The sequence below is a fragment of the Fusarium keratoplasticum genome, chromosome 13 (genome assembly GCF_025433545.1).
Source record: "Fusarium keratoplasticum isolate Fu6.1 chromosome 13, whole genome shotgun sequence".
Lineage (NCBI taxonomy): Eukaryota > Fungi > Ascomycota > Sordariomycetes > Hypocreales > Nectriaceae > Fusarium > Fusarium keratoplasticum.
This window is the reverse complement of record NC_070541.1, coordinates 528,583-540,380: the sequence shown is the minus strand read 5'-3', so window position 1 is coordinate 540,380 and position 11,798 is coordinate 528,583. Positions and strand designations below refer to the sequence as shown.

Here is an 11,798-nt window from a genome sequence, read left to right as displayed (position 1 = left end):
GACTTGTAAGAGATAATTCGGCTCACAATATCAGCGATACCGGCAAGAGTGGGCAGTCCATCGCTTTCATATTTGAGGCGCAGCGTGGAGTACTCCTGTACCAAGTCTGACTTGATAATTATAAAAATTAAATACGCTTGATTCCGCAAGTGTCTACCTAAGTTTACATATATACACTAGAACTTAAAATTATGGCCACTGTACTATGCAGGACGGCAAGGTCTTCGAGATGTCGTCAGGGTTGTCATTGTGGATTCGATGGTTGATACCGTGGTGGACTTAGCCTGTGCCGTTGTGGACAAAGTCTCGGTTGAAATAGTTGAAGAAGACTCAGAAGATGTGACTGTTGTGACAGAAGAATCGGTGCTCAACGTGGTTATTGTGGAATCCGTAGTTGATACTGTTGAGCTCTCGCTGGCAGCGGTTGTCGTGGCAGACGACTCGGTTGATACTTCAGTGGACGTGGCAGAAATCTCAGTGGAAGTGGTAGAAGCCTCGATGGATGTAGTCGAACCCTCGGCTGATGAAGATGAATACTCAGTGGAGGTAGCCGTCGAAGCTTCGCTGGATGTAGCTGTTGTAGGCAGCTCACTGGAACTCGTCGGGGCCTCGCTAGACGTAGCTGATGTGGTTGGGTCCGCCGTCACACCGATCAAGACAGTGCCGGCAGACATACTGACTGGCTCGATGGTCGAAGTAAAAGTCGAAACGGTTGTGGTTGTCTGCGTGAGATAGTGGATCTTGACGTCTGCCACACAGTCCTTGCAGCCTTTGGCCCTCACAAAGAGCGCCGAGTCATGCTGGGCGTCGACATTGTCGCAGATGGCAAAGACCATGGTGTGTGCCCCAGGCTCTGCGGCAATACCCATGATCAGCGGCTTCGACGATGCTGCATAGGTGGACCAAGAGGGATATTGGAAGATTTGGTATGGGTTCTCGATGGCTCGTCCGGGGCTTAGGTAGTACGATTTGGCCGTTATTCTGCTTCCGTCCGGGTCCAGGGCGTACTGCTCGCCGTCCAGATATATGCCAATCGGGTCCGCGTGTGTGCTTGTCTGATCAGTAAAAGCGCCATGGTGAATGGACGACATATAACGGCTTACTATGAGAACTCTTCCGACGCGAGAACGAATTCAACCTCGACTCCATTGAAACCCTGCTGGACTTCGACATCGACCGTCAAGACAGCAGCATCTTGGGAATCTGCTCCACAATAGGTCTGGGACGCGCCCGCGTCGTTGTCTATGTTGACAGAATATGGTTGGTTTGCTGATGCGTCTATCGCACCGCCTGTCGTCAAGATGCCGCCAGACGCAAGACCCAAGGGGCCATTGGTGAAGGTGCCCACAGCGTTCTTGTCGAATCCAGTGTTCCAAGACGCGCCAGTGACAGTCACACCACTCGTGAAAATGGCATTGGCGACTGTTTCGGGGTTGCTGACGGCTGAGATGGAGGCTCCCATGTTGGCGGCTGAAGTACTAGGCCCTTGAGTTGAGGAGAAAATAAAACGAATGTCAGTCCTGAAGAACAGAAGCATTGGAGCACAGAATTAGAAGTATTAGTAGGTCCTGTCAATACGGGAAAGCCGCTGTTGAGCTAATGAGTGGCGTCTTCACCACAAACGCTCCTTTCCAATCAAAATCGTGGACCTGAAAATAACATCCACTAAAATATTGGTTCCTGCATTCATCTAACCCAAAGGTTGCTAGTGAGACGCCATGGAATGGGCTATTGGGTGCACTATTGGGGCGCTATCTTTGCGGCATCACCCAGCAATCTTCCAAGACCCACGATAGGCAAATCCTACCCGCCCAGGATGCTTTCCCAGAAGGCCATCATCCTTTGATGCCACCATCTTGAGCGCACATCTCAAATCTTTACATGCCTAGGTATATCAGGAAGATGAATGAGTCTCAGAACATACGTCGTAATGTCAATGTGAACTGCAACCCAGGCAGCCCAGGATAATCCTCCTCCCGGAACATGAGGGACCCAATAATTCCTCCGATCCCACCAAAGATGGTCTGAATGGTGCAAACGGTCTCTTGTGTGTCTAAACGACGTTGTTGGCGAGAAACGACAATGCGGAGGAAATGGCACAGTTACTTCCCGCAATGGCCAAGAACATGCCTGTGTACCTGGCATCCTGGCCATCACCCCTGGAAATCATAGCAAGATCAGCCATGTGAAAAATCGAGGAGCCGATGATGAGCGGGGAGCGGAGTCGAACGCGGTCAGCCATGATGCCGATGAGGATAGAAACGATGGCGCCAAAGATGTATGGTGGAGTCGTTAGAATTGAATCCAAAGCTCGCAAGGATAGAGGGCGAAACGAAGGACAAGCCGTAGGTAGTTGCGGTAGGTAGCATAAGCAAGAGAGAGATGACACAGACCTTCCAGTCGAGTGCAACTTCGAGGGACGACTTGAATTATGGCGCGCTCTTCCGCACTCAACCACTTGGCCTTCTCTGGAAACTCTGCGAGAAAGAAGAAGATGGGCATAGCCACAGCCACCGTGATGGCTCCAGAGATGATGAAAATCCAGCTCCAATCCCTCAAGCCTCCTTTCCCTTCCATAAGGCTGAGGCCATAAGAGATGGTGCCAGTAAAACGCGAGACTACCGAGCCGAACACAAACCATATTACAAGTCGTCGTTGTACTTCGTATCGCTTGTACCAGCACGATGTCAGGCAGATGCAAGCAGGCTGTGAGGAAATAAGAGTGTGCTGATTCGAGACTGGGGCAAAAGGTCTACTAACGTTGAATCCACCTTCGAAGAAGCCTAGCAGGACGTGGAGAGCTGTGGAGAATCTGGGGTAATGGGTTAATATTCCATCCATTCATAGCAGCTCCCCAACTCCACGCTAACTGAACTGGACCTGCTCATCGGAATGGGACAAGCCAGTCGGATGCAATGTTCGGTTCAGAGCTTGCTAAGCCCGGCATCCGGCAATATGTCTAGTGGCGAACCTGTTGAGGGCAAATGTCTGCTGTAGGGCCGAGCAAGCATGGTGCTAGAACCCAACCTTTTTGGTTCAGCCTCAGGCTGCTTTATTCTCCTATTGCCGTCAAAACATCAGCAGGGTCCGTGAACATAGACCCTAGCCCAGAGAGTCACAGCAGTCAGTTAATATCAACGACGTCTTCGTCGACGACAATATCAAAGAATACAATGAAACACATGAAAGCATTAAAACGCAAAGCATGTCATATGCAGTTTCCGTTTAAATGTAGCTATTTGACGACATGACTTTAGCTGAGTTTGGACCCTCGGCTCTCTTGCAGGCTATCTTCCATTCTTTAAAAACCTTACTGGTAACTAGTAATACGTCTCTACTAGCCGGAACCCCATAGTATACTATGGCATATCTATAAGCCTCTATAATTTGTTCCTCTGGTAAGCTGTTGTTGAGAGCTGCCTTGATGTGAATATGCAGTTCGGGGCCTTGGTTTAAAGCAATTAGTATGGCAATATGTATTAGAGACCGTTGCTAAAACTCAGGCTTGGTTGAGCGTATGAAGAAAAGTATATCTTAGTGACATATTTAGCGCTGACCTTGCTTAGCAAGTCGTTACCCTGAGCTATTATTAGTATTAATAATTTATTATTGGTTCGCGTAAGACTTACTGAGTTTGCTTTGAGAGTATTGAATAACTCTTGAGCAAAGAACTCATGCGTGATCTTGACCCCCAAGAGCTGTTTCTCGGTTAGGTTCTCTATGGCTGAAATGATTGAGGATTGATGTGGGTGGGAAACTGGCTTAACGGTGTAGAGTGGATTAACCAAAGGGAGAGGGGAGTTAGAACTGCATCATTTCATGTGAGCGAGGGCTTTCGGTTTGTAGACTCGGAGTAGGTAAAAGGGCTTCTTCGGTACCGAGCTTGCCATGCCAGTTACTATGGGCCTCTCGGTTAGGTTTGGTATCCCATTGCAATTATTTGACATACTAGCCATTGCAATAGGTCTAGCGGCCACATCTTCATTAACATCTTCATCCCAGGCATTAAGATATCGCGAAGTTGCTATGACGCCGACTAGAACAAAAGAAAGCCACCATCTGACGGTTCCGGGGTATTCATTTCTGAAAGGCCTCTTATGGTGTGGGCCCCACAACTCTCGGGACGTGCCTAGGCCCAAAAGATGTTCGGTATGTCAATCAGCCCTTGATCTGGCCAAGCCATTGTGTCACAATGGGCTTCGTGAGCGTCATGTCTCTCCTGATGTGTTGTGCTACACGTAACTTTGCTTTGACCATCACTCTTGCCCAGCCATCTGCCGTCTATCACTTCTGTGGAATGGTAGGGGCACCTTTGCTCGTCACGTATATAAGCCCCTATTCTCACTACCTAGTCGCCACAAGTCTATTGCAGACAAATTCTTGAAAACGGACCTTTGTCTACAGCTCGGTGGGTACTTAAAATCAATGATAAACTTTGGTGGCATTACGCTTGCAATAATAAGTGTGCAGTTCTGGAATGTCGCCCCATTCCGCCGACCAGAGCTAGAGCCACTGTCTGTGGCACCAACTTGGCCTTCCTGTGTGCTTGTCCCCCGCTAGCTTGTCTCTTCCCGCGCCATGCCTGTGAGTTGTGTTCTAGGGTGAAGATCTTTGGCGCTACCAGCCGCGGAACCGAGAGAAACAGAAGGATCGGGTCCCTCCACTGATGTCTCAGTTGCAGCTGGCCGAGCGTCTGAGAGAGTGCCATGTGCAAGCCACCAGTGCCAAGGGAGTTTCTGGTCCGGTGCTGATGGCAGGATAAGAAAGATTGCCTTCCTGCTAAGGCTTTGGTCTCTTGCGTACTTCAAAACCCGTTTCGTTTCCCATCCGCTTGAATGGTGTTGTGTTGCAGGTAGACAGCTCAATTTTTGCGAATGCCCTCATGTACACCATGTTGGATCATCAGGTCTTTCGCACACTAGCTTTCGCTGTAATATTCAATGTGCATCTTTGTGCTGCTCAAACTCCCACCTCCAGCCTAGATTCCGTTGAAGAGGCACCGGTCTACGCTGTCAGTGCTTGTTTCCCACCGTTCGTGTCCACGATTCTAACGAACACACAGACAGAATGCTTAGTCCGGACGGTAAATCAGACTATCGATTTTCAACAAGAGGTACAACTATGTCAACACCAAAAGCTCCGTCGTGCAGTTGACATTTGTGTAACACACGATTGCAATGTCACCGAGATTTTCAGTAAGGTCCCGGGAATCATACACGCGTGGAGACGTGGGTTTCTTTGTTTTGACATTGGATTCTAAAACATTTCTTAGGCTACAAGAAAATTACCCAAACAGCGTGTGGATTTCCAGCGACAGATCGCCGTCGTGAAATAAGTATCACCTGCCTGGTCATGGGCATATCAGCCGCAATCCTTTTTGCCATGAGAATTGTCTCCAAAGCCGTTGGACACATTCCATGGGGACATGACGACAGCCTAATTTTGGCAGCGTTTGTATGTCGCCCAGACTTAGGTGTACCGGCCGCCGACTGACCCAATGCAGCCAGTTGTCTTTGCATTCAACGTCTTTTGCCAAATAAGTAAATTATCCTTGCCACGGTCCCTGCTTTTGGGACGATCTGCTAACAGGGGACCGTACCATTGCAGTGCCCTCCAAAGGCCTAGGCCTCGACATCTGGACTGTGCGTGATGAAGACATTGCAACTTTCCTAATAGTGGGTTCTCTGGACAATACTTTCGCTCCTTCTCTGTGCTAACTGCAATAATTGCAGTACCTGCTTTCCTGTGAGTTCGCATACTCGATATCCCTGGGGCTGATCAAGTTATCAATTCTCCTCTTTTTTCTTCGGATATTTCCTAGCCACAAGTTTCAAAGAGTGGTTCGATGGACCATGGGACTCACTGTCCTTATATGCTTGATCTACGTGATCCTTTTCCTCATCCAACGAATGCCCCTTTGGCTTTTTTGGGAGGGCTGGAAGGACAAGTCTCCTCGCGGTGTAATTGTCGATGGCAATGCCATGGGGATCTCTCACGGTGCACTGAATGTTGAGGTTTGCGTGGGTATGATGGTTGCATGTATGCCACACGCGCGACAACTCGTCCGGGATACTATGCTACAACATGGGCAGAGCCGCCTAGCAACTAGCTCTAGCGCTGAAGGGATATTTATAGATCGGTCGTTGAGGGCAATTTAGTAAACTAGGACTAATAGTAATCATTCAGCCACTGGATTGTAGCCTAGGTGGTCTGATTCCCAAGACCCTACGCTCGAAAAACGTCGCGTCTAAGAGCTAGGCCAGTCTCATTTTGTCACCCAACCACTCCATACGCAATTTCCACACAAGTTTAATCATTCACCCCACACAGCGTGCCGACTACGTGTCGGAACCCAGCCAGCTGTCCCGTCTGGATGTAGATATTGCCAAAGCCATCTACCGTTGACACAGGCTAACCGCGGTGGAGCTTGAGTGGCTGCGTCTCTTCCTGCAGTCCAACTCCACTTCTCATTTGTCCCTCCGGGCTTTCCCGGACGAACCCATACCGGATCCGCAGGTCCCCCATCTTCCTCGAAACGTCGGCTCCCTCCATCCTACCCACCTCGTGCGGTGTGTCGATATACCTCGAGTCGCGGATGAGTGTGGAGGCGTATCCCAGGATGTCCGGTCCAGCTGATAGCCGCGTTAGGATCGCACTCAGAACTCCACAGATCAGGAGCATTAGACACGACAGAAGGCAGAGCCCAATCCACAGTCGTGGAACCGAAAAGGTCTCGATCAAGGTACTGACTTGAGCCGGAGCGACCATGTTCCAATCTGTCGTACCAGCAGACTTGGCGCTGACGCCCGTTGCTTGAAGAAACATTTGGCTCAGGAGGATGTATGTATTGATTACTTGGCTGAGTCGTCGGCTGAAGAGGTCTGCATCAACGTGCTCAAACATGCCCAGTTGCTCAACCATGGTGAAGTTGCCAATGCTCGGATTGTCCAGGTACTGCAGAATAAACCCCAGGTGAGCAGAGTTTTGTGGCGCGGTCGTCAACGGTATCTCTCTTGAAATATAGCGAAAAACCCAAGGAATGGACAAATGTGATATCGAGTCAGGGGAGTGAGGCCGTTGTGACGGTCGCTGGGCGGTAACAGTGCAATTCGGCTGGCCCCCCATATCTGACCGTCGACATGTGACTCGGGACTCAACATATCTCTGGTGAACATCACAATAGGCCGTGAGCCCGGCTGAGGACAAAGCTGCAGAGGAACCGAGCTTCGCCTGGAGGTAGAGCCTTGTGAGTCCAGCGTTGATACCAGTCTCGTTCTTGAATAAGGCCGGTCTGCAGTACATGTTCTGCTTGGATCTATGCGACTGGACGCCAAAGCCGCTCCAGAAGTCATCGACGAACCTATCCAATGCCATGGCCCAAGGCGCAGAAGAGCGGTCGAGAGTGCTAGAGGTATTGAAACCGTACCAGGTCCCATTTTCAAGTGGAAACGAGTTCCAGTTTCGCCAACCGAAGGTGACATCCTGTGTAAAGGTCGCAGTTTTGCTAATGTTTCTGCAGCTAAGATCCACATAACTTGATTCAAGATGAAACGTTTTATTGCCCACCGAGATACCTGTTATTGGTATCCCGACGAATGCAGAGTAATGTTCCAACTCGGCGCTCCAGGAGATACTCGTCCATTCATCGCTAGCTGACTTCAAGATGGGGACTTTGACATTTCCCCAAATATCCATCGAATCTAGCTTGGTGGTTGATGGTGAAAGTAACACGGCACCGAACATGGTCTTCACATAAGATACCATGGCAGCCAAACCTGCTGAGCCGTCAGGGGAGGATGGCATCATGCATGATTGTTGGGTTGGAGCATCAGTATCAAAGTGTATAATAGTTGAGTCCTGGACTCGCGGCTCAAGGCGTGATTCAAGCATTCGTAGCATAGACTGCGCACCAAGGGGCGAGAGGGCCCAGACTAAGACCAGCACGATGCTGAGGGGTTTTGAGGCTCGATGGTGGAGTAGTGTGACAACAGTAGATCCAAAGGTACGGCTGCCGATCAGTTGTTCGAGCGAGCCAAGCGTAGCTCCTTTTTCAAGCCTCCATCGAGCTATCTCATAGACGAGGCGGCCGACTATCAAGGCAAAGATGATGGGAAACGCTGTCGCCAACTATGCTTCAGTGATCAGCACGCAGGCAAGAAGTGACCATGCCTGCAAAAATTTACCGCTGTAATTGCATTTTGCCATCTTTTAAGAGCGAGGCTCTCAATGGGTTTCCCATCCAGGAGCAACACCGAGATTGCAACGATAACGAGAGTAGTCGGCAAGGCGATGGCAGCAAAGTCGGCGAGCCAAACACTCCAACCGACGGTTTCTTTCATAAACGCCCATCGATTCGGGTTACAGCCTTCTCCAAAGCTGTGCGGCTCAGTATTCTTCGGGTGGCCTGTGGGCGAAGTACTAAGGCCATCTCTGTCTGTTTCGGGGGGTGAAGGTGCAACTGAAAGGACATGATAGTGGACTGGGGGCCCAGGTAGTGACGGTTCTGAGTATGCCATGTCTCGGGAGATGCGATTCCCTCTGGTCGCTGATACTTGGATGCGGCAACGTGAGTGGTGAATGAGGATCCGACGACAACATTGCCACGTTAAATAACGCAAAGACTAGAGTTTCACCATTCTTTGCCCCCTCCCTGCAGATATATGACTCCACTGTCAGGGTGATGTGATGTTGGGCTACAACCAACAGGTCAACTCTTGAGCCCAGTCTCACTCGTATTGGCTGCCTGCCTTGGCTTAGGCCCACTCTAAATCAATACCTTCCTTTCTTGAATAACATGGCGAGTGTCGAATTTGCCATGATCTCGGCTTTTATCTTCCCGAGTTCGGTCGACGACATCCGAACCTCGTCTGAGGTTAAGCGGGATGGAATTCGTCGGAACTACGAGCGGGGCCAAGGCCATGAAGATCTCCGGGACGGAACCACCTCACTCCAAGGCCCGAAGATTACAATTACATATACCAAGGCCTACATACTCCTAGCTACGTTCTTTTACATATTTATTGCGGATACTTTAGGGTTGATGAAGGCTAACGTCTCTTGCTTGTGGCTTCGCAGCCAACCCAAACGTGTATGGATCTTCCCCCCGTTGTCCCGCGTATGATTGAGAACATGACACGTCTCCAAGACTTATAAACTTGCATGTTAGGGGTGTGGTATCTTACCAAAGTCCATCATTGCCACGAGCAGCTATCAAGCAAGTCACGGGCATGTGCCCTTGTGTGGGGCATAAGCGAGCTAGCTGACTTCAAGATGGGGACTTTGGATTTTAAGGCTAATTTTTTAAAGTAAGAAAATATTCACCAAGACCCGGGGCCGCACTTGCACATACGTGCTAACCCGAGCCCGAAATGGACCACTGATTTATTAGAAACTAACCTATTTCTACTAGGCAGCTAGGATAGACCTGTGGCTAGAGCTATAACCTGTGACCGTGGCTGCACATGCGTGTTAACCCGATCCACGACTGGTAGACCTAGTCCCCACGACCCCGAAATTCCTCATCACTCATAGCCGACGGGATGGTAGCTAGCGGGATCCGGGGATTGCAGCATTAATAGTCATCTATCGAGGCCCAGGGGCATCCCATGTTACTCTTTGGCGGCGAGATATACGGAGCCCAGAACCGGATCCTGAAAAATAATAGCTGATGCTGGTACCAGGTTCCCGATCTCCTTACTTCGATCACCATTCAAGGTGGCTAGAATAAGTTTCCAACCATGCGACAAGATCGATGATCGAAATCGTGAATCGATTCCCAAAATTCTTTGAATTTCCGATACAGCTTCAAAATGTCGAGGCCATTCCAAGTCAGCGGATCCAGGCGGTCAAAGAGGTGCCCGCTAGACCTTCGTTACTCGGGCTTGCGCCCATAAACGTAACGCACAGTCATATAGCTATGGACCTTTGGGTTTTGTAACCCCTTTCGCAAGCCCATTAGAAACAACTGATAATCATCCTTGGGCCACTGTAACAAATCGTGCCACATCATGAGAGTCAAGCCTGAAACAAAGCATACGTAAGACCTCAGAACGTCAATGCGATAGGGGGGCCCGCTTTCTTACCCTCGAGGTCATTTTCCAAGGCGGCTCTGACAAACTGACCAACCTGGGCCAGCTTGGGATCTTTGGGCCAGCCACCAACCGGAAGCTAAGAATTGCAACATCAGTTAGTTCCTTGATTTATCCAAGGGCGGCAAATTGCATACCTTGTGATCGATGACTTGGACATCTACAAAGCCCGCCTTTCTGAATTCCGATTCCTGCAGATCATCAACAAAAAAGGGGCGACCCAAAGCTTTGCCACCCTCTTGAAAAAGCTTAGTGAACATATGAAGACTGGGCTCCTTGTCGACAGTTCCATCGTCACTGCGGAACTCGACATTAGCCTCGGTCGACTGCACCCAGCCCCCTGGGGCACAACAGCGGTAGGCTTCCTTGAATAGACCACCCCAATCCTTGACAGCGCCAAACAGATAGCGTATATGGATAAAGTTGAACTGGTCTGGGTCCCAGGTCCATGTCAAGGTCGCATCATCGATTTCAAAGCGGGCGTTAGGGGGGATCCACTGGGGCTGGCATGGAGAGAGATCAGTACCTATGACCTCGGCACCAGGGTATCGATCAGCGAATTCGCTATAATAGATCAGCAGGTGAACTACAACTACAGAGTTCTTTACCATCGCACATGGCCCAGATACCTTATCAACTGGTCAGTCTGGATCTTCAATGTGCATGATTCAGCAACTTACCGGTCCCAGTACCAACGTCAAGGACTCGCTGCACAACGTCGTGTAAATAGTAGGACAAGTGTCTATCGCTGACTGCGGACGCCCACCTGCATGTTTTCCTCTTTCACGGGGGCGAGGAACAATTCTTCATCCAAGAGAATTGTCAGGTAATGATGACTGGAGGTGATCAGCAACTGGCTTCTCATTGAGCTAGGTGGAGTCTCAAGTCGCACGTCAAGTCTAGAGACTCCAGTAAGGGGTCATCGTTGGGAAGAAAATAATTCAACTCGAACTTCTCGCTATGGTAAGTGCGCCCCTGAAGTCGACGATACTCAAGGATGCTGGAAGAGACAGAAGCAGTACTGCTCAAACTGCGATAATATCAGAAATGTGGTAATATTTGCTGTTCAGAGTCACGAACGTATCTTGGCCCATTGAAGAGTCGCCACCATTGGAAGAGCCACTCTGAGACGATATCAGCCGGCGTTTGAGGTAATTTCGAGCAGTCAAGGCACACTTCTGAGTCGCTTGCACGGATGGGCTCGTTCCCGGACGATGAGGTTACGGGCGCGGCATCCGCCGGCGTGACAGACCCTACAGGTTGGTTTGACATGATTGTCTGATCTCAAAAGCAAAAGAGTGAGGGTCTTAGGGACATAAATGAATCGATCAGTCTCGCAAGCGGTGGAAAGTTAATGAGGGGAACATCCCTGGCCACAGGTACATGTGACCCAATCGCAGCTCGGTTAGGGTTGTCAGAAAGTCGGACCAACACTCACGCCACGTACCCAAAATCAGACGAGATTTAACCGGGCAAATCCTTGTCCAGAAGCTCATTATTATGCAGTTGATATTTAAAGGGCAGGTGTTAGAGATGAAGTAGGTGCTTGGCACTAGATCCTTGTCCAGAGTTTAGGCTCTACGCTTCTGGGAAACGAGCTTGAAAAGAATCCTTAGTAAGTAAACAAAGGGGGAGTGTCATTTATCATTCAATCCTACATAAGTAAGTATTTATTACTGAAGAGTAGTTATAGAGGCTAACCCTATTGCG

General features: G+C 49.7%; 3 protein-coding genes across 3 annotated transcripts; all 3 read right to left on the bottom strand.

Moving 5' to 3' along the window:
* Window positions 1-203: 203 nt before the first annotated feature.
* On the bottom strand, window positions 204-1,462 carry NCS57_01452800 (uncharacterized protein; the record flags this gene model as incomplete). The annotated part of the gene is made up of 2 exons (XM_053064129.1): window positions 204-1,050; window positions 1,104-1,462. 2 exons carry the CDS (start codon window positions 1,460-1,462, stop codon window positions 204-206), a joined length of 1,206 nt encoding a protein of 401 aa, XP_052906412.1.
* Window positions 1,463-6,411: 4,949 nt separating this feature from the next.
* On the bottom strand, window positions 6,412-6,921 carry NCS57_01452700 (GMC-OxRdtase-N domain-containing protein; the record flags this gene model as incomplete). The annotated part of the gene is made up of 1 exon (XM_053064128.1): window positions 6,412-6,921. The coding sequence occupies one exon, from the start codon at window positions 6,919-6,921 to the stop codon at window positions 6,412-6,414; it is 510 nt and encodes a 169-aa protein (XP_052906411.1).
* Window positions 6,922-9,871: 2,950 nt separating this feature from the next.
* NCS57_01452600 (uncharacterized protein) lies at window positions 9,872-11,360 on the bottom strand (the record flags this gene model as incomplete). The annotated part of the gene is made up of 9 exons (XM_053064127.1): window positions 9,872-10,020; window positions 10,083-10,167; window positions 10,226-10,652; window positions 10,705-10,717; window positions 10,769-10,796; window positions 10,855-10,924; window positions 10,981-11,118; window positions 11,169-11,212; window positions 11,265-11,360. 9 exons carry the CDS (start codon window positions 11,358-11,360, stop codon window positions 9,872-9,874), a joined length of 1,050 nt encoding a protein of 349 aa, XP_052906410.1.
* Window positions 11,361-11,798: the final 438 nt, after the last annotated feature.